The 22,821-nt window shown below is 37.6% G+C and overlaps 1 protein-coding gene across 2 annotated transcripts; it reads left to right on the top strand.

Annotated features, from left to right (window-relative positions):
- Positions 1-690: 690 nt before the first annotated feature.
- Positions 691-21,615, top strand: DEK (DEK proto-oncogene). Of its 2 annotated transcripts, XM_065832117.2 has the most exons (12): positions 691-824; positions 1,829-1,913; positions 2,630-2,770; positions 4,437-4,538; positions 5,027-5,136; positions 7,837-7,931; positions 10,574-10,694; positions 11,846-12,028; positions 15,075-15,207; positions 17,556-17,704; positions 18,967-19,035; positions 20,022-21,615. In XM_065832117.2, exons 3-12 carry the CDS (start codon positions 2,641-2,643, stop codon positions 20,031-20,033), a joined length of 1,104 nt encoding a protein of 367 aa, XP_065688189.1. In that variant the 5' UTR covers positions 691-824; positions 1,829-1,913; positions 2,630-2,640; the 3' UTR covers positions 20,034-21,615. The 2 variants fall into 2 exon arrangements, with proteins under 2 accessions (XP_065688189.1, XP_065688188.1); XM_065832116.2 differs by lacking the exon at positions 1,829-1,913 and having other exon boundaries at positions 706-824.
- Positions 21,616-22,821: the final 1,206 nt, after the last annotated feature.

Genomic DNA, 22,821 nt, shown 5'->3' with positions numbered 1-22,821 from the left:
CTTAAACTCTGTCAGGCAACAATCTGGGCAGGGGAACTGGGTTCGTGTTCTTTCGGGGGCCGCCTGTGACACCGACATTTTACAGGGCTAAGGAGACCTCCGCTCTTCAGCCCCGATTCCCACTCCAACCGCCGTTTTCTTCCGTTGGCAGCACCGCGCCCGCCACCCTACGCTTCTCCGGCACCCGCAGCCGGAGGGAGACGCGGCTGTTCAGAGTAAAGCAGAGCCGCCAAGCCCCTTCCATCCTGCACGGGAACCAAGAAGGCACGACTGCAACAGCGCAGGGGAGGGAAAGGGCGCTTTGAACCAGTATCCACGGCGGCGGTAACGGCAGCGGAGCGGCCGCTCACGCACCCCTACTCTCCTCTCCAATGGAGATAACGGCCCCCACCGGAGGCGCGCGCTGCCTCTCCGCGCCGCGAGCCGCCTGACGTCACCGCAGAGCGGGCACACGTTCCCCACACCCGCCACAACAAGCTCTCCCACAGCGCGCGCGCGCACCCTCCCCTCAACTGCCGCCGCCTCACCGCGCCGGCCGTGCTGCGGGACGCTGATTGGCCACCGGCTTCCCGCTTCCTTCTCCCCGTCCGAGAACCCGCCATTTTGAAAACCTTGTTGATTCCGGGAGACAAGAGCGAGTGTGACCGGCCGCGGAGCCCGCGCCTCGGGGGGGTGTGTGTGTGTGTCGCTGTGCGCCGGGGCGCCCGGCCCCGCCCCGCCCCCTCCCCACACCCTCTCCCTCGTCCGGTAACTGTAGTCTCCCGCTGTCGCTGCTGCCTCAGGCGTATCCGAGGAAGGAGCCAGAAGCTGGGGCTCAAGCTGAGGTGGGTCTTGCCGCCATGGCCGTAACCGCGCCGGAGAGGGCGCTCCCGCCTTCCCCCCTCCCTCCTCGCCGCGGCCGGGCCGGCCCAGTGAAGCGCGGGGGAACGAAACGGGGCCGCTGCGCCGCCGGGCTCCTCTCCCGCTGGGGTGTCGCCGTGTGCCCGAGCCACTTGTCAGCGGCGCACGGGGTCCGCCTCCCTGGCAGGCCTCGGCGGGGCGGCGGGCTGTGTTTGCCGCCTGAGGTCGGCGTTCCCTGGGCGCTCTGTCCTGCCCTGTGGCGAGAGCGGGGCGGAACGGTCCCGCTGCCCGCCGGTTCGGGGAGGAGGTTGGCGCTCGCCGCTGCTCCTGCTGCTCTGCTCCTTGGCGGTGCCCGTCAGCATCGCTCTCCCAGGCCTCCCGCTCGCAAGTCGAGAAGGGGACAGGTGGCGAGTCCGTGTCAGAGGAGTGCTGGACGAGGGTGGGAGGGGCTGTTGCACACAAGGATCCCTGCGACTTGCGAGATACCCTCTATCCTCCCAGAATAATCTCGACTTAAGTCTTCTGGAAGGTGCATTCCGGTACCTTTTTCCTTAAGCAAGTCGTCCTCACCGGCTTGTTTGCTAAAATGCAAAAACATATTTTACTTTCCCTCCTGCTCTTATTGGAATGGGAGGGAAAAACAACATATATTAACTTTATTGTTTTTACACTTGTGTGGACAAATAAAATTCAGAGAGTAATGTCGTGAAAATGTCGGATTACTTTTTTGTGTCATATGAAATACTGGTAGTAATATCCAGACAGAGATTTTTTTTTTTTTTTTTTCCCCAGTGACTTAGCAAAGAGTAGTAAAATTTATTTTTCCTCTGACTAAACTCATGTTTTCTGTCACTTGGAGTGCTTCTGTTCTCTGGCACCTGCTAATGTTGCATATAAGCAGTTGATTTCATTGTTGTGTATTGAGTCTGACCTCTGGCAGATAATATTGGCTTTAATATCAATATCATGTGGTATTTTCTTCCACAAGGGCTTGTACAACTGGTGCTGTATTTTGTTCCAGATTTGTAAAGAGTGAAAGATTTTGATAGCCAGAATTTTTATAAACTGAACAGGTATGTTTATCTTCCTTTGTTAGATAGACATTCTCAGTCAGCAGGGAAATGATACTCACCGAAGCAGTATATTTTAATTTTAATGTTTAAGCCACTTCAAATGCTAAGAAAAGACTCCTCTTAGATACGCTAAGTGTGAAGTGTTTATTCTTTTTGTAGTGGATCTGCAGTTTAAAAACAAAAAAACATTTCCAAGCTCTAAGATGTCACAGCTATTGAATTCTGAAAGCATTGCTAATTTTTCCCAAGTTACTCATAACTTCTATTTTTCCATACCTATTTTCCATCTAAATATGTAGCTTGTCTAAGTTATTAGCAAACTTGTATGCATAGTTACCTGTGATCAGAAATAACTATTTGGTTTATATATAGTGCACTAAAATTGTCATATCTTAAAACATCACAGTTCTTAATAGATAACAGCATCAGCTTTAAGTGGATGTTTCTGAATGCTTCACAAAGTGAGCTTGAAGATTTGTATGTGGAAAGCATTGATAACCTTTTAAACAGGCTAGGGAAGGCAACTCCTCCTGAAAAATTTTATGTATTGTTTGTATGCAGAATACTTTAGTGTCTTAAAGAATATGAACAATTGCAATATGAGCGCTATGACATTACTTTTTCCATACAAGATGATTTTTTTTTAAAAGTAAGATTGCTCTGTTTTTCACATATAATGCTATATTGATTATGGCTTCTCTGACTGCTTTTTACAGAACCATACATCATGTCTTCTGTTGTTTCATCAAAAGAAGATACAATGTCATCTGAAAAAGCAGATGAGAAACAACCTGAAACAGAAAACAAAGCTGGGGAAAGTGATGAGGATGAAGAAGAAGAGGAAGAGGAAGAAAAGGGTACTTGTTTTTCCACTACATAAGTTGTCCTTCAAAAAAAAAATAGCAAAACAAAAACAACAAATTTACTGAATGCAGTCACCTGTTGTCTTGGTTAATTGTATAATTACTGTTTAGGAGATTCCATGGTAGATCTATTTCAAGGGTCATAAATAAATTTCCAGTGGACTGTAGCAGGCAACAACAATACTGGTGTTCTTTAAAAAAGATTGAAGGAATTACCAGCATCCTGGATTCCTACACCAGGGTTTGTTTTTGTTGTATAAACTACTAGATGATTATAAGAGGTAGCATCCTTTGTCAAATTATTTGTACAAAAATGCCTATCTAAAGAAAAAAAACAAACCTTTTTGCCAGTAACATTCTGAAGTGATCCATGTTTTCAAAAAAAGAGAAACTCGAAAAGTCTGTGCAGTAGCTTTGGAAACAATACAGATGTCTTTGCTTAACTACTGTGAATTAATGTAATGGGTACCAAAATTCGATCGGGGGGGGTATTTTGTTTGACTAATTTTTCCAATAAAAATCATGGTGATATAGGATGAGCAAGCAAGGTAGGTTTTTGTGTTGTGGCATGTGATTGAAGAGGGTAGTCAAGGAATTCAATATGTGATGAAGGAACTATGCAAAAATGTTGATTTCCATTGTGAAATCTCTAGGCACTGGTTTTGCAATTGAAAGCACCCAGGGAAACAGAGCTGCAGTATGGCACAGTGAAAAATAAGTCACAGGTTGTCTTGGATCCTTAAAAGAGCTTGAAGTTTGTCTTTAGGAAAGAAAGAAAGAAAAGACGTTATGCTCTTTGGGAAACTAGAATAATTAGGATTATATTTTTAGAAACAACTGTTTCCTGTGTACACACAAGTATGTTCTACTCTGTTTTCATCAGATACATGTCCAGTTTTGATTATGTTCATACAGATTTTGAAGCTGCTTTCAGATTTTAAAGCCAGTTTAGTGCTAAGGATAGTTTGATTTGAAGTCAAGTATTTTAGAATGGAATGTTTAGGTGAAGCTTTACATTTTTCTCCTGACATAGCATCATTAAATTAGTGATGTGCAATGTATACATAAAACAATCTAAATGTATTCATTACTAAGTAGTGCCAGAATTACTGGGAGTAGAATTTTTGTGTTATTTGTGATACTTGTATTGTTCCCTGCAGCATACTGCACTGCGTAGCCCTGTGAGGTGTTGTACAGTCCCACTGTGCTTTTGCTTCTGTCTCTCCTGTTGTTACATGTGTGTCCTCCAGTGCAGCAGTGGGAAGTGTCTACAGCCATGCTGGACTCTCCTTCTCTACATCTGGTAGAAGTATTAATATTCTCCCTGAGAGAGCTGAAGTAGAGCTGTTTGTATAGAGGCTGGGGCATCCCAGAAGGACCCTATGCAAACAGTGTCAGTTCTGTACCTCAGGCAGTGAAGAGAGAGAAGGGATGTGCTGCAATCTCCATCTTGGGGTTAAGTTCCCTTTATGAAATGCCAAGTCTTGTCTTAAAGCTTAAGTTGGATGTTCCATAGAATCCCATTGAATAAAGGTTCGAAAGTTTTGTAGTATGTAGTTATATCATTATCCATTCTTGGTCTGCCGTTTCAAAGATATCGTGTTGTATTGCCTGTCATTACAGTTGAATGTGCTCATGTAGTGGAATCTGTCTTTTGCAGAAAAGAGTCTCATTGTTGAAGGAAAAAGGGAGAAAAAGAAGGTAGACCGACTGACCATGCAAGTGTCCTCGTTGCAAAAGGAACCTTTTACAATTACACCAGGTAAGCTTGTCCACTTACATAAGAATTCTGTGTTGGGAATGATGATAAAACCTCTTAAAAGATCGGATTTGTTTGTTTTAGATGAGACCTAACTTGAGAGTGATGATCCATTTTAATATAGTAAAGCTATTATAATTATGTGAAAACCCTCTTTTTATTCTGTAACATTGGTTTAAACCAGAAAAGCTATATAATTTTAAGGATCTTCAGTACCTAACTGCCACGAACCAAGGCAGGTGCAGCTAGAAAAACATAAATGCCAGGTCCTTGTATCCTGATCTATGTAGTATAAAGTAAGGAAGATAAAGAGACTGTCAGGATGCCTAATTGATAGGAAAAGGCCTGCTTAATGTTTGACCTGTTATAACGTCTGATGCTATTCTGAAATAACTACTTTGCCTTTTTAAAAAACAGTAGATATTTGAAGTTATAAACACATAAGTAAACATGAATGTGGTGAATTGCGTAATTGATTTTAACTGTTTCAGGAAAAGGACAAAAACTATGTGAAATTGAAAGGATACAGTTCTTTCTGAGTAAAAAGAAGACCGATGAACTTAGGAATCTGCATAAACTCCTCTACAACAGACCAGGCACTGTAAGAACTTAAAATCAATCTTGTGTATCTATTAGTTCTCATCCAGAGTGAAAATGTTTTTAGTATAGGTTTTTACATTTGCACATATGGGTATGCTTAAGTGTCATTTATTACAAACTAATTGGAAAACAAATATTGCAGGACCAGTTGAGCAAGCTTGTAGTTTTTCTAACTCCTGTAAACTACTCTTCCTATAAACAGCCAATGGAAATGTGTACTGAATTGTAAGTCTACTTGAACATAGATTTTTGTTTGTTTGTTTGTTTGTTTTCCCCAAATTGTTGGGTTTTTTTTAGTGGGCAGAGGGGTGGTTTACCTTATGAGAATGAGTTGGAAATAATTTATGGTTCACATGCCAAAAGCTGCTGACATGCAGATTACAGTCAAAATACTCCATGTAATTATTTTCTTCAACATAGCTTTTTCTTGGTACTTTCTTTCATGTTGGTGGGTTTTAACACGTTGCTACTTCCCTAGTTATTTTCTCGTATAGTTTGCACAAAGCAGTAGAAAGTAAAACTACATTGTATGTAAAATCTTGGTAGTGTATTTTGTCACATTTACCTAGGACAATTAAAATATTAGCTAAAAACTGACATGTTTGCTTTTGTATTTAGCGATGAAACTTGGAGAAAATAAAATAGCAAATCTTTCTTGGAGCCTTTTATGTATCAGTGATCACCCTTTAAATTTCAGAGTAAATATGACCCATTTTCCTTGCTAAGAGAAATAAAATGGGTGTAGAGAAATCAAGGTAGATTAATTTTTACTGTTTCAGTACGCTTACAATATTTATAGGAATTTGGCTTTGATTTTTTTGTGTCTTGGAAACTTGAACAGCAAGCACAGAAACCAGGAGCTGAATAGTACTGGTACAGATGCATGCTAGCTGTAATATCTCACACCACTGCTGCAAAAGCAGTGCTTGTTTAAATGGCAGAGGAAGATCTGTTGCCTCAAGTATTCATAAGAAGAACAGTATATATTAGTTAAAACCCACTTCTGTAAATAATGCTATTTATTCTGTGTAGCAATAAACAAGACTAGATAATTTCTGACTTGGTGCATACAGTTTTGCAAACTTTTGGATTATTCTGCAGTAAAATGTAATTGTTTGATTGGAAAAATACCATGACAGAACCGTGTAGTTTTCTGATTTAACTAGATTTACTGTGGAAGTCATCAAACTGCATCGATTTATGCTTCGTGAAACCAGTAACACTTTTCTACCATCTTTAGGTGGAGGTACTGAGATACCATTATTTCAGACTCCGTTTTTCCCATTTTAGATTGCAGATCTGAAACATAAATGATTTAAGAGACTGTATTGTTTATTGATTGTGTGACACACTACTAAGAAACTAACAACTGAATGATACTGTTATTATTGAATATTAAGATAATTAATAAATAATCAACAAATAAACACATTGCTATTTGCAATTGCATAATCAAGTACAAATGATACAACTGTAAGTTGATATTTAACACTTCTAAGTCATATTAATTAGACACAACTACTATTGAAACACAGCTCTCACCCTTCCCTCACACACTGCTTATTTGGTTGCAGTTCCACCCCACATTTACTCTGCTCTCCAATATTTAGTCTTTTGGACATATACCTGTTGGAGAGTCCAGCTAGGTTGCTGCAGCACTGCAATGGTTTGAGTCCAAAGATAAGATATTTATTTGCTTCAAAATACATTCAGTTCAGAAATTCATCAGTATGGTTTCATCCAAAACTATATTGAATCGGAATTGTTGAGAGCTCAGAATGGTGTTTAATACAGTCAAGATCAGATGTTTTCTTGTATGCACATTCTGTGTGTGCTTTGGATCTTAATTAACATTTTCAATAAAACATACCAATACCATCTGCCGATTTTCTTTAGGTGCTGGACAAAGATAATTACCTTTGGAAAAGGAGCTTAGCTTTGGTAAAATTATAAACTGATGGAGAAACACCAGGAACAAAATTTGTAGAACTATTGAAAGTGAGTTCAAATTATTCTTGATAGTATTAGAAAGATCTCAGAAGAATAAAAGATTTGGGGATATTTTTTAACCTTTTTTTTTTTTTTTTTAAAGGAGATGTAGTGAAAACAAGCAATTTAATGTATTTGGGATCTTGATGGGAGCAATTTTCCCATTACAAGGGCTGTTGCAATGAAAGTTCAGCCTGTTCAGACTGCAGGTGTAACAGTAGGATTTGCAAATTGGGTGGTATATAAATGTAAAAATTGGTCACACTAAAGAAAAAGTTCAGAAGTACAGTCATGTAGAAAAGCAAACAAAGTAAATCTGCTAAAGCAGATTATAGTAAAAATAAAATGTACTGTTCTATAACAAATTACATCGTACAAAACATGCAACAGGCTTCATATGATCATAGTTGTGCAAAGCTGTAGATAACCATGCAGTATGTTCTAAGCAAGCTTGAAATGGCAGGTGATTTTATTTGGTAAGTTATTAAAAATAATTAAAAGTAGCAAAATCACAAGAACTTAATTGTTGTAGTTTGGCTGTCATGAGATAGATAAGGCATAATCCAGGCTGTTACTTAAAGGGTACATGACTTATTGTCAACAGAAAGCTAACTGCTAGAATAGATTTTTCTTGTATGAAAAGTTAACAAAGGTAATTGAATGAAATCTTTTAAACTACTTGCAGTGGAAAGTAATGTGTGTTCTGTCCTAGGTTGCTTCCCTAAAGAAGAATGTGGGTCAGTTCAGCGGATTCCCGTTTGAAAAAGGAAGTGACCAATACAAAAAGAAGGAAGAAATGTTAAAAAAGTAATGATCTCTGTTGCTACTTAGCATAGATTGACTCATGCTATACACTCCTTTTTATTTTCAAGATTTTACTTAAGATTAAATTTAAGTTTTTAAGATGAGTGACTGTTGCCTAGAGCTCTGTGGTCTGTTTCTGAGCTCATTTTGATCAAACATACTGATGTCCTTAAGACAACTTGAAATGTACTAAAAATAGTTAAATTGTGACTATTTTATTCACAATTCCTGCAGTCCTGGCTTGAACTATTGCATGCTAACTAGCAGATTCTTCTGCCAAGTGAAAGGAAAACGTTATTTCCCTGGGGCAAGCATAGTGTTGTGAATACATTGTGCTCTATTCATGGTGCAAACTTGCATCCTTCTATTCCTCAAAACATTCCTTTTTCAGAATCAAAGCGATTTCTGCTTATTGTATATTAGACATACAGTCTTATTCCTACAATTGCTGGAGCAATTAGTCTAACAAATATCTTTTTCTTTCTGTCTTTTTTATTCCTTTTTTTACTGTCTCCCTACATAAGCAGCTCCTCTATTAACAGGAGAAGCTGCTGCAACTTGGTTTTGACTGAAAGGGTTTAAAGATACCCTTGCATATTTGCGCAGATAGTTGCAACAAATAAAAGAACTAATAACTTCCACACAAGTGATTATAAATACATTTTTTAGTATCGGTTTGTTGATAGTGGGGAGGCTTCCAGAATTTGGAATTTGCAAATCTTCCTTCCTCAAATATGCAGTTTTCTAGGAATAGAGTTTGTCAAATACATGTGGCTCTACAAGACAAACTGTCTCAGGATAGGGATTTTGACTGTTTCCCACACGTTTAATTGTATAATGTTTCTCCTTATCTGCAAAAGGTCACAAAATAAAGTATTTTTGCACTTTTTTTTCTTTCATGTTTACCATATGAAAGAACTGCTAGTTAAGTTTTGTTACCCTTCAGCCTTCAGCAGATATTCTGAAAAGTGGTTGCAATGTTACTCTTGTATCAAGGAGCTGAGCCTTGTGTGTTTGTGTTACTGTGGTAAGTTCAGATACTGTGGACAGCTATGTATGAAACACTGCTGATCTGACTACGTTTGATTTCTACCCACACTGTGCACTTGCATGTCGTCATGTTTTAACAACATTGAACAAGATGAGCAAAGGACAAAATTTATTTTGCAGAATCATACTGTTCAGGCTGTAAACTAAAAAGAAAGGGTTGAGGTTGCTGTGTGGGATAGAGTTCTTGGATTTTGTAAGTCAAAACTACTTGCTATCGAAGTTACCAACTCAAAACTTGTGTGCACTTGTTTATTCCGCACTTGAATGGCAATTTAGTACTTAGTACATTATATTTGCTGTTACTTGCAGATATATCTTCAAAGCATTAAAAGTATGAAAGGATTTGGGAGTTGATGTTTATTCTTTGTATGTATTAGTTGTAACCTAAGTTAAAATACAAGGACAAATGCCATGTGTAACACAAGTCATAGGGAATTTTAGTTAAAGCCGCAATAGAACCATAAAATTCTAAATTCAATATACCAGCTCTTGAAGGTCTGAAACAGAAACTTGGAGGTTATGCTATTTTAAAATCTGTTAACAAGTTAAGTAGTTTTAACTCTATAAAGTATTGTATTTTAAAATGTGCCTTTTTTTTAACTGACTTTTGATTCTGCTAGAATACACTGAATACTTGTAAGGTATCTCCAAAAGCTAAACAGGAAGGCTTTCTTCATGTTAAGATTGCACAAATTTTTTTTGTAACCTTGTTTAGAAAAGTGACTTGAAAGATTTGACTTAATTGTTGCAAGAATGATGGATTAATTATGCTTTGAGGCAGGGAGGTGCACCAAACCAGTTAAAATTTCCTGTTCCCATACCTTAAAACATGAGAGAACAAAGTTGTTCTGCCCACTTAAAAGTCTGAGAGTTTAAAGGGACAGTCTGAAATTAAATTTAGAGAAGTTGTAGGCTACCATGAAACAGTTGCACTGATTTTTAAAATAAACAATGAAAAGGAAGTGGCTATGATACTTGTGAAAAGTGGCCAGACAATGAAGTCCACTTCTCAGGCAGCATTGTACAAAATGAGTGAAGAAAGCATAAGCATTTGAAGGAAGGTGACACATTCTTGACACATTCTTTCCACTTATTTTCAATACTGGTAGTATAAATGATAAAGCAGGACAATTGGTTCAAGATCCTTTTGGAGTAAAGGGGATGGATGTCAGAATTTCTCTTAATCTTCTGTCTTCATAAGAAGTCCTTCCATAAAGGGGTAAGGAGCCAGAGAAAATAAAGGGAGAACCCCTGAGAGTTCAAGTCTTGTACCCATTGGATTTGTTTTCCAAAACTGATTCTTTCCAGTGTGGTAGATTAGGAGAGATTCCAGGGAAGATTTTTTTCCTAAGTCTCTTTAACTTTTTAAAATATATCCTACTTTACACACATGTGGATTTGGGAATTTTAAAAAAAAATTGTTTTATGTAATACGGTGGTGGTTCTTAACTATAGTGAAGACTGGAAACAAGCTAGTATATTCATGTCTATTGTCAGGTTGCAAACACAAACTAGTTAGCAGTTTCTAGCAGTCAAGTGTTGAACAACTGTTTAGGATATGATGCTGAATCTTTTTTTTCTTTTTTTCTTTCTAGATTTAGAAATGCAATGTTGAAAAGTATCTGTGAAGTTCTCGACTTGGAAAGATCGGGAGTTAATAGTGAGCTGGTAACCAGGATCTTAAACTTCTTAATGCACCCCAAATCTTCAGGCAAGGTGAGATGCAGGTTTTTATGCTTACCTTTATAGCTCTGTTCTGATGAAAAATGCAGTTGTCTCTATTCTTTATTATTTGCTTGTTGCCAGTGGTGATACAATTACTGTTCTAACTTACTGAAGTAGCAATGGCTTCTTGAGAGTAGCTCTACTGCAGGCATCCATAATGGGGTAAGGACTTAGAAACTGTGTGCTTACATGTAAGTGCGCACGTTGTACACTGTTAATGCACAAAAATGTGGTCAACACGTAAAACTAATTAGGGATAATCCATACCCAATACCGTAAGTAGTTTCTATTTTGTGCATGAATGGAGGGGAATAGGCATAATAAATGGGCAAGAAAAAGAAAGTGTCAAAGCCAGGAAATAAATCATGAAAGTGTAGGAAAACAAGCTGTCAGATGTTACCTGGATATGCTACAAGTTGACAAGTGTATGTGATCCCATTTGGTCATCACAAAATTGAATTTGTTTCAAGGCTAGGAGAACTTGCTTCAACTGTATATGCTAGTGCACTAGGTTCAGCTGCCAAGACTATGAAATTATATTATTAATCTCCTTGCACCTTTAGTTTTTAATCTAAAAGCAGTACTTAAATAGTTAGACTGTTGCACAAGAAATTAAATATATTTCTAGCAAACACTGGTAAGTGATGTGAACAAGGAGTCTGCATTCTGCCTTAGCGACGCTGATACTGAGTGACAACAAAATGCAGTTTTACATAAGACATGATGGAATTACTGCCTTTAGGCCTTTGGAAGAATAGTCAGCTAATTCCTTACCAGAAGAAAACTTGATTTTATGTGTTGGGTGGGCACAGGTAGGTAAAAGGTTCCTTCTAGATTGTCCTTTCTTGCTTCCCTTCCCTAATCTCCCACCTTTGAAGATTCATTAGGTTAGGGAAGTGGAAGGGATGTTTAGCTTAGAACTGAACTTTCATTTTACTCAGTTCCATCTCTCTAATGAATTTCTGTTTACTGCAAAACGTTATGGCTTAAGTGTAGTACATAAAATAGTCCTGGGTTTTGTTATCAAGGCTTAGAGACCTCTACATTTGTTTGTTGTACTTTTATGTGATTTCAAAGAATTTATATTTTTTAAAATTCATTTTTGTATTCCTGCTTGGATGACACATACCCCTGTCTCTCAGCCATTGCCGAAGTCCAAAAAAACACCAAGCAAAGGTGGCAAAAAAGAACGCAGTAGCACTGGAACAACAAGAAAAGCAAAACGCACCAAGTGCCCAGAGATCTTGTCAGATGAATCCAGTAGTGAAGAAGATGAAAAGAAGGAAAAGGATGACTCTTCAGAAGAAAAAGAAAGTGAAGATGAGGTAATGAGATGTTTGTTTTCCAGCACAGGGCTAAAAACATTTGTCTACAATTTGTCCTTGTGTGGTTGTTATCAATTGGTAATTCTTGGAACATGCAGAGTTGGGGATAATATATGTTTAACTGAATGAATGGTTTCAAAGAAAAGGGTATGCATCTGCAATTTATACAAGATTTTAATAATTTCCTACTGTATTAGAGAATCAATAAGATAAAAGGCAAAGGTTCTGTTTTTTTTCTGTATATGTGCACCTTAGAAAACCATTTGCTGTGTGTCATTTTGGGGCAACCAGGATTTCAAACAGAATTGGTTGCATTTCTTGTGTCAACTTGTGATTATTGTAATTTCATAAAAATTCCCAATATCTGTCTGTCATTTTTTTCTGTGTAGGGTTTGATTGGATACCTAGGCTTTAACTTTGTATTTGGTAGAGATCCCTCGCCTACCTGGTTGCATTGGTCTTGGATTTTGGTTCACTATTTCTCATGGGTTTTATGTCCTAATCTCTCTTTTAGGGTTCTGTGTCCTGAAATGCAAAGATAAAGTCAGCAAAATAGTAAGCAGCCTTACAAAGAAGCCTGCAATCTCCAAATTGTTCTCATCTCACTGTATTTTCTGCTCTTCTCTGTTTTCTTTGAAACTTCTTTTAGCCTTGCATAGTAGGAGAGAAATGAGGTGAACTTTGTATTTAAATGCAAAATACCTTTCCATGTGCATTCCTTTTCAGCCCTGTATTTATTCACAGAATAGACACAAAACAGGGAGAGCCAGTGTGAGAGTACAACTTACTTGTCTACAAAGTGTACACTGATTTGTCCATATGCCTGAAACCTAGGAGAAAAAAAAAACCTAAAAGGACCTACTGTCTCCATTCTGTCTTGTATTTTTATGAGACTGCCCTTTTAGCCTTAATCAGAGCTCTGCAACAAACAGCAATTAGTTGACTGTTGCTGTCCAAGGAAATCCTTTATGTAAGCTATGGGACCTTTGGCTGTGATGTTAGACCTTTATTTACTTGGGGTGCAGTCTGTCTGTTGCAGTGAAAGTGTGACAGGCTGTTAAGTAAATACTCTGAGCTGTAGAAAATAGTAACAAAAATCTTTTGTTGAAAGGCTGATTTATTTTAGAAGTTTATGTTGCCACTGTTGTTTTAGATAAGTGTTAATTTTAATTTTAAAAGGTGGTTTAAGGAAATTCCCCATGCCTCCATGAAACAAACTTAATTCTTAGTTTGCCCTTTTATTTCCACACAAATGACAAATCGAAAGAGGGCTGAAATACTGAAAGTTAATTTTATATTTGTTCATCTTTTCAGCAAGACAGTCTTCCTACTGTGAGGAGAGGAATATCACTTTCAGAGGCAGGAGTTGTCTTTTAGAAAATTTTTCAAGAACTCAGTTATTAGAAAGCAAACAGACAAAAACCCCACAAACAAAGAATCAGCAACAAAAAAGTAAACCCCATTGATTTATCTGGGTCTTCTTTGCCTTCTTTCAGAAGGTAGGAGTTGAGTATGACTGCCAGGCAATAGTGGAGTAGACTGAAGTTTTTGAAACTGAAATTGACTTGCATGGAGTAAAAGCTTAATTATTACAAAACATGAGGATGTCAAATTAGTTTGAATATAGGAAATAGTGAAATGGAAAATATCTGCATTTGTACAGCTTTAAGACTGCAGCATTTTTAAAAAAAGTTATGTTTGTGACCCTTTAAGATACTGCAGATGGAAGGATATAGACAACATATCTGCTTTGCAGCCCCAGCTCCATTGGAATCTTGAAGATGGAGTGGCTGGAATAGATTATCCTCAGAGTTGCATGTCTCTTGGTTGCAACTCTTTCCTTAAACATCATGGACAAACAAAAAAATCGTTATCTGGAAGCAAAAGATATCTGAAATATTTTTGTTTGCTGAGGGGGCATAATTTTATAAAGAGGCTGAAATGTAAGTGCTGGGTTTAACTTCTGACTTTTTAGCTGGTGGTTGAGCTTTAGCAGAAACTCAAAAGCTGAGAAGTTAGAACCTACAAACATGTAATTAGAAATGAGATGATCCCTGAGTGCATTTTCTGAATTTCAATGGTGAAAGTCTTTATCCTTCCTTTAGCACTGCAGAGCGAGTGCGACTATAACAGCAATAAATAAACATAATCTGGTTTATTAAATCCTAGTTTCATGAGTTGCACCAGGTACTAATGGGAGAAGCAGTTAAGTTGTATGAACTAATCTTAATTGTTTACATGTGAGAGTTTGCTCAGTTGACTCCACTGCCATTTTAAAATATAAATTAGAATTATGAACTTAGTAACTGCTGTTAGTTACTCTGTTTTGTGATGTTCTTTCTCTGAAGTATGGTTTATTCCTGGTCAATGTTCCGTGTTTGTTTCTGTGAGGAAAGCTTTCAGCCTTGTTGGATACACTATCTAAAGATTTTGTGTGTTAAGCAAGCATTTGATTTGTGCCAAAAATTCAGTGCACTGATATGTGTATACTGTATGTATTTGTTCCCAATTTCTTCTGTTGTTGTTAATAATGCAATAATTTGGAGGGGCCAATGCAATAATTGCTGGGGTTTACTAGTCATGATCACTGGCCAAATAATGGATTAGCTAATGTAGTTCTCAGCTAGTGCAAAAATACTTAGCTGTGTGTAGTCTTAGAGAGCTATAGCATCTAGAAGTACCTGAATGCAACATACTATGTCCCTTTTTAAAGGAACATCTTTGACATGATTTTATAAGCTACCTGTAAGTAGTTATGAATGGAAAGTTGTAGCACAACCAAACTACTAGTTCATCAGAAGGTTCTAGCTGTTTGAGCATAAAAGTCCATGTAGAAAGACAACGTGAAATTTAAAAGAATGTAGGAGTACTTGTTGTGGACGTAATATCCCTATGGTATAGGGGTAGAAATTGTTAGTAAAATAGAGTAATTAGATTTGCAGATTTAGTTAGTTTTGAAAGAAATTACAATTTCCATTGCAGAAAAGGGATATGGATTGTTTGAGTTGAAACCATCATTTTAATCTGCTGTTTTTCTTCTTTATAGCCCCCTAGAAAAGCATCTAAAAGAGAAAAATCTAAAAAAACTACTTCCAAAACCAAGAAGGCTGTGAAAGGTGCGAATGTCAAGAAGGCAGACAGCAGCACTACTAAAAAAAATCAGAACAGTTCTAGAAAAGGTAAATGTTTTAAATGTTTCGTCGTAGATTGTCTTCTAACTTAGCTGGGATGTTTATTACAAAGCAAGCTTTTGCACCTAATTGTGAAAGAAAATAGAATTTAGTGAATTGTTGGCTTGCTACTTGATGTTTCTTTCCTTGCAACAGAAATTTTTAAAAGTTATGGGTTTGGGTGTACTTTATGTAATTTCTGTTTGGTGTATGTATACACATACGTACAATATATACCTATGTATATTGTGTGTATATATATACTATTTATTGGCACATAAACTGAAAATATTACCCTAGTTCTACCTTCTGCTGGAACAATGTTAGTGAAGTTCTCTTGGTGCCTCTATGGTTACTTCACGTGAATCTTATAATTCATCCAGTTGTATATAGCCCACTGTGTTTGTCTTTTGTTCAGCAGCCTGATGTGTTTTTTTTAACGTAGATATGGGTTTTATGTGTGTCCTCTTGCTATCAGTTTTCTCATGTCTGACAATATGCATAAAAGGTATGCATACATTGAATTCCTTAATAGCTGTGAAAAGATTGCAGCAGTGCAGGTGGGGACAATAGATTCTTTAACAGCTTTGCAGAAAAGCACCTGGGTAGAGGCAGATGGTTCTTGCAGACGAGAAGTGGAACCCAGTTCAGTGGTGTGCCCTTGTGATAAGGAACACAGACAGCACACAGGGCTGCTGCAGCAAGCGTGTAGCCAAGCAGGTTGAGGGAAGGGATGATTACCCCCCAGTCAGCGCTTGTGAGCCCGCCTCAGGAGGGCCGTGTCCAGCTTTGGGCTCGCTGGTGCCAAACAGGCATGGACATAGCAGACTGAGTCCAGTGCAGGGCCACCAGGATGGCCAGGGGGCTGGAGCACAGGATGTAGGAGAGGAGACAGGGAGCTGGGCTTATTCAGCTTTAATGGATCAAGGGGATGGTACTACAGTCTGCAACTACCACATGGGAGAGCAGGGGCAAGGCAGGGCCAGGATCTACTTGGAGGGTGCATACTGAGGGGGTGGGAGGTGACAGGCACAAGGTGCCACTAGGGAAATTGCAATTACACGTTAGGGGAAGAAAAGCTTCGCTGTGACAGCAGTCACAGAAATGGAGCCTGGAGCAGCTGTGGCATCTGTGTTGTTGGAGGTGTTCAGAACTCAACTGGCAGGGCCCCAAGCAACCTGTTCCATGTTGGCCCTGTTCCAAGGGGCAGCTTAAACCAGATGATCTCCAGATATCCTTTCCTACCTTAAATTGTCTGGCACTCTATGAGAAAACACCCATGTCTCTATCACAGTTCTAGTACGAGTTAATAATGGCATGTGTATCCATACTGCAAACATATTTCATTTAATGCCCGCATGGGCATATGCGTGCCATAGCACAGATGTCAGTTCAGATTAGTTACCCTGCTTGTCAGTGTATTAAGAAAAGGAATGGTTAAATTCTTGCATGTAGAATTATGCTCATCTTCTTTCATAGTCTTATTTTTCAGCAGAGTAAATGGCCTGTGCTGAACTCAATGTGTTTTCAGATTGGCTGCTGGCTTTCTAATGTAGCTCTGTGTGTGTACGCTTTGTCATCAACAGATATATATATATATATATATATATATAAAAATATTACAGGTGTTTTGCATATATGTTATGCAATATATTCATATGTTCTTATTTACTCCACTTGCATTTCTGTTTTGAGTATATGTTCAAAGTACAAAAATAAAAATGTTAGTAGTTCTTTGTATAAGCTCATTATCTAGGCTGTTTGGCATCTGCTCTGAGTTTTGTCCTGTTGGCATTAGAGGAACTCAGTGGATGTTGGAGTCATTCGGTCTAATTTTTTTTTGCTGCTGGAAAACATCATTAAGTGTCCTGTGCCTCTTCATTTCCTTTATGATTCTCTTCATTTGTTGCCATGGTGTTTCTGATAGCGTGTTCAGTAATACAGCATTGCAAAATTAGAAGATCCTACTGCCCAGTGCTGCTGGAGAAAAAAATAATCCAAACTCCTTTTTAAAGTAAATTAAGTACTTTTTTTTAGGGCCATACTACCTCAATTTAGAATTGTTGTAATAAACCTTGTTTTAGTTTGATAGATTAGTTTAGTCTGTCCCATATTTTCTAGAGTATGTGTTGTTTTGTAAGGTGATAGTTTGTCAGCAATGATGTGGATTAATAAATAAATGTAGTACCAATAACATTAGCTTTGTTTTTAAATGGATGGTCTGGCAAGATGTCTGTTTTAAGGGAGAACGTCTATATCAGGTGTTTGGGGAAAGTTTTAATGGCTTCTGTTTTGCGAGAAGAAATCAGAGGAATTGAAAATCTTTAATTGCAATTCAAATTATTTTTCGTATTTAGAAAGTGAGTCTGAGGATAGTTCAGATGATGAACCTTTAATTAAAAAGCTGAAGAAACCACCCACAGATGAAGAGCTTAAGGAAACTATCAAGAAATTGTTGGCCAATGCAAACTTGGAGGAGGTCACAATGAAACAAATTTGCAAGGAGGTAAGCAAATATGATTTTGCAATCTCTTTTTAGGCAATGGGTTGTCTATGAACTGACTTATAATTGTTTTGGAATGAAGGCTTGTGCTCTGCACAGTGGTTCAGAAGCAAAATAGTTTTGTATAGATTTGTTTGCTTGATAGCAGCTATAACATGGAGAGCTTTAATCTAAACTTATGCAACACTGATACCAAACATTAGAAGGGAAATCTCCAAAGAAAAATTAGTTATGGGTAGCCATGTATTAAAGTGAAAGAATTGAGATGTCAAGATGATGCAGGAGCTTGTGTCCTTCTCTCTGTACATTTCTCCTGCTCATCTTGCTCTCATTCTTCATATGTTCTCTTTATGAGTCCATTCAACTCTTATCTATCAGCAAAAACTAAATAGTTCTCAGCTGAGTTTGTGGGTTGAATCAGTTTAGCAAGGAATCCATTAATCCTCAGGACAGGTGCCAGGAAGGGCCCATGTGGCCAGAAAAGGGAAAGGTGGGGAAAAGTGACCAAAACACAGACAGTGCTGTTACCTTGACATTTTCTACAGTCAGATAACTGACATGCTTATTTTCCTGGTACTTCCAAGAAGTTGTCTTGAGAAAATTAAACTAGAAGTTATTCTTATGAGAAAACTTTGATTATATTCTGTACAAATGTTATGTCATGTTTATTGTCATTCTAGAAGTCTGAAATTTGATATACTGAGATAAAAAGTTCTGTATTGGTTGTCAGTGTTGGCATCTATTTTTAATTTGTTGGGTCTTCTCCCACCCAGTTAACCAAAGCGTAGTTGTAGAATAGCACTCAAATATGTTGATTTTTATTAGTCACCTGAAAGAATCACAATTTTACTTGTTACCAAAAACTAAACAAGTATTGGGATTTGTTATTTGTTTAATTTTCTACACTAATGCAGGGGTATCTGACTCCTTAGAGAGCATGTAAGACGAATTCTCCAGAATTTTTATTTGCCTGACGTAGCAAGTTAGGCTTTCCAGTTTGTTGATGTGAAAAAAATATAGTACCAGTTTAGTCAGTGACCAAACATAAAAAAACCCCATGTATTTGAGTATCTATGGGGTAAAAGTAAGGATAGGAAAATAAATTTATCACATTCCGTAATTAACAGGGGGCATTTTGGCAGTTGTAATATTAGAAGTACCACACCAATTTTTCCCCTAATTTAATTTAAGCTACTTCTGTTCACGCAATACATGAAACGAAAGTAATCTGAGGTTTGTTTTGGTTTCTTACTTTTTTTTTTTAGGTGTATGAAAAGTATCCTAGTTATGATTTATCTGACAGGAAAGACTTCATTAAAGGAACAGTCAAAGAGGTAAAGACTTTCTCATGTAGAAAGCATTCTGGGTTATTTTGTGTTTTTTGTGGGGTTTTTTTGCACGTGTGAGTGGGTTTTTTGGTTGTGGTGTTTTGGTTCTTTGTTTCTTTTTTTTCAGCCTATTACAAAAAGTGGCATGGCATCCTGTTACACTATTTTTAATAACCTCCTGTATAGTATTAGAAGTCTAGTGCTCTGATAACTGGCTCTTTTTTTTCTTTCTTTGTATCCCTCTTTCAAAAATAACCACTTCAGACTATTTTCTTAGCATGCCACTGCTACTCTTAAGAATTTCTTTGGTGAGCAGAACTAAAATTAAAACTATAATAGTTTTTTGACTTCTACTCTCTGAAAACTATGCATTTACTTTAAATTCCAGCCTTGGCTGCAAAATGCGCAATAATTCATGCACTGGCCACATACATTTGTTGGTAACAATGTGTGCAGTTGCATGCAGCTCTCCAGACCTGCAAGCTATGGCAATGAGAAAAGGCAAAAGAGGATAAAGATATCCAGCTTTCCTCTGTATACGCTCCTGGTAGCACAGTTATAATATTGCCTTTGAGTTTGCTGCACTGAAGATTAGGCCTGATCTAATGTACTCATGACAAAAGGGTTTATTGTTCAGTCTGTGGTTGGTAATTTGTAAAAAAATTTTCAAGTTCATTGCTTTTGCTTTCCCCAAAACTTAAAATGGAACCAGAGAAGTAAGCTTCACTTAGTGGAGTTAATAAACTTCCTTCTCTTGTGGCTTCATTTGTAGATGTTGATATATAGCTACCTAGAAATAGTTATGTCTATGTGCTCTGCAGACATGTCACTATCAGCAAAGGCATAAGGGCAATTTGTCTGCTGTGGGGATGTTCTTGGGTTTTTGTGATAGCAAAAGTAGAATGTATTTTTCTGATAGTCTGATGCAAAAGGAGAGGTTGTATGTACTTGGATTGAGAGAAAGGAGAAAACTAATACAGGTCTCTTTTCAGTTGATTTCATGATCTGATTTGACCGTGGGAAATGAAGATTCCTGGTTTTATGTTCCCGTGGATTTGAAGATCTGATAGGCACCAGCAAAAAGAATGTGTCTTACCCTTGTGGTATTTAGTCAGAGCTGATTCTGCTGATTAAGAGTGTTGATGTAAATTGCTTTGTGTATCTTTTTAAAAAAAAACAAACCAACCCTGCATTTGATGCAGTTTTTAGTTGAACATACTTACGTTTCATGCATGGCAATAAATATTCCTTTTTAATAGTTTTTGTACATTTTGAATTGCTTTGTATAACTAGATTCATTAAGAACCATCATAGTTGTTTTTTTTGCGTGTGGATTGCTAACTTGCAGGATATTTTAAAATCAAGATGAAATCTGCTTATCTGCACACATACATGCAGAGACTGAAATATTGCAGTATTGGTTATAACTATATTTTTAATACATATCCACTCTGAAAATAACAAAAGTTACATCACATATTAATGTCTTTTATATTCTGATACATTCTACAGATGCAGAATTATTCTAAATCTAGATTACTGTCTTGCATGTGTAGGCACTGAGAGAACTGTCAAAGCATGGTAACTAATTGGCATATAGATGTTATTTTTGTACTTTTAAAAGGCTTCCTGTTGTGTATATAAAGTTATTTCAAATTTCTTTTGTGCAAATCATTTTTTAAATCTTGTTATCTTAGGATTTATGACATGAAATGTCAGTGTTCAGCAGTGAGGCTGTGAGGAAAAGTGGTATGCAGATGTTTCATGCAACTACGATATGAGTTGAGCTTTTACCATTTTTGTCCCAGCTTACCTTGTACAGAAACTGAACTGTAGTTTTATACTTAAGCTTTTCAGCGTTTAACTTTGTACAAAAGACTACAGATACATTTGTTTCAGTGGTTTGACACAGTAAATGAAATCACTCCAAAGGCTACAGGGAAATTTCTAAAGTTCACTTTGCAAAAAATCTTTTACTTTAGTGTCTTGACTTGATGGCCTAGTATCTCAGAAGTGGGTGTCAAAGATGTGTAGCTGGGAGGCTCAGTAGCTGTGGAAGTCCACAGCAGGGCTTCCAAATTGGGCAGTGCTGCTGTGTGTGGTTAAACTCTCTTCTGTATGGAAAAGATCTTCTGAACCTGACTCTTGGTGCCTCAACATGGACAATGGTACTTATGAGCCTGCAGTCTTGAACTTTGGTCCACAGCTTTTCAGATCAAAGTGAACTCTCTGCATAATTTCTTGTTTAGGGTTCTGTTCTCTATACACCTTGTTGCTAGTATGAGAAGTCCTGCACTTAAAATCATGAAAGTAATAGTTGCCGAAGTGTGGGCTACCATTAATGCCATGAGCACGGAATCCCTCTGACTAGTATTGCTGGAAAGACAAAACGTATTTTTTTTAATTTTATTATTGTACAGTAAGAAATAAGGGTTCATAAATGATCTGAATTCTGAAAATGTTCAGCCAGTTAGACTATTAATCTTCACAAACTTTTCAAATTTGTGTGTAATCATTTATAATAAGGCTGAATGTAATGGGGTTTTTTTGTATTCAATAAATGTCTTTCACAAAAATGTAAATCAATTTTGATCTAACATTTGCTTAAATGTATAGTAAAAAAAAAAGTCTATACAGAAACAAGGTTGTTGTCTTTATCTCATCTGGTAGAAACTATTCAAGCCTGATTCAGCAGGCTACTTAGAAGAAACTATTGTTGAAATGTATATGCTTGCACCAGGATATGATTTTCTGTCTTCTGTGGGGCTGGTTTGGGGTTTTGTGTGTGTTTGTTGTTTTGGGTTTGGTGGGTTTTGGTTTGGTTTGTTGGTTTTTTTTTTTTTTTTTTTTTGATTTGGTTTGGTTTTTTTTTGGGGTGGGGTGGTTGGTTGTTTTTCTGGATTATTTTAGCATAAAGAACACTTTTTAATTTGCAATTAAAAACATAAAAAACTTTCCAAGTCCTGCTTAAAAGTGCTAAGTTACTTAAGTTTTGTTGGGTTTTCAGATGGATTTTCTACAAATACTTGAACTGCCTTGTGATTTTTATGTAAACATACCAGTCAGTTTTAATTTTGTGGGTCAGGAAGTGTTTTTGAGATGAGTGACTCCCAAGTATAAACATTTCTTATACTGTAAATTCTAACAAAAACTTAAAGGATAGTGTACTTCTGTTTATTGTATGTATACGTTATTTGCCATTTTGGAGTTGTGCAGATGGAATAGAAATCAACTTAGAATCTTTCAAATACTGTGTTTAAATCTTGTGACTAAAACTCAATGTAGTCCTCAACAGAGGAGAAATGTCTGAGCTTTTTCCTGCTAATCCATCCCAGTCTCAGTGCAACTGATAGAAGATTCCAGCTCTTCCTACAACTGGGGAAAAGGCTGTAAGACAATACTAAAAGGTAAACAACATGTCCTGCTGACCCTGGTGCCACTAGATTTAAAAACACAGCTGATCAGATCTTTAAATCCTGTACAGAGTTGCTCATAAAAAAATAGAAACTGGCAAGCTGGATAAAAGGTAACAGAATGAAGTGTTCAGGCCTTATACCTTTCAGATGCTTAAGATTATGTCCTGACCGTTGTGTTCTAAAAAAAAAAGTCCTAACATCTTGATCGCTTACAGCAAAATTCTTAGAGTCCAGTGTACTGGTTCCTCTGTTTAGTTATGTCTTGGGTGTTCAGTATTTTGGTTGGTGACCTACGAACCTACACAAATTAACCTGAATGACTTGCACATTTAAACCATTGTTCTTATGAGTGAGCTTGGCACTAGGGATGACTGTA

This window comes from Patagioenas fasciata, chromosome 2 (assembly GCF_037038585.1).
Source record: "Patagioenas fasciata isolate bPatFas1 chromosome 2, bPatFas1.hap1, whole genome shotgun sequence".
NCBI classification, from domain to species: domain Eukaryota; kingdom Metazoa; phylum Chordata; class Aves; order Columbiformes; family Columbidae; genus Patagioenas; species Patagioenas fasciata.
Note: the sequence above shows the minus strand (reverse complement) of the source record. Positions and strands in the feature narration are given on the sequence as shown.

Bases quoted from the DNA above. Each gene is read 5' to 3' on its own strand.
- DEK (XM_065832117.2), top strand. From the start codon at position 2,641: ATGTCTTCTGTTGTTTCATCAAAAGAAGATACAATGTCATCTGAAAAA. The intron at 4,539-5,026 runs GTAAGCTTGTCC...TAACTGTTTCAG, and splicing joins ACCTTTTACAATTACACCAG to GAAAAGGACAAAAACTATGT. The intron at 5,137-7,836 runs GTAAGAACTTAA...GTTCTGTCCTAG, and splicing joins TCTACAACAGACCAGGCACT to GTTGCTTCCCTAAAGAAGAA.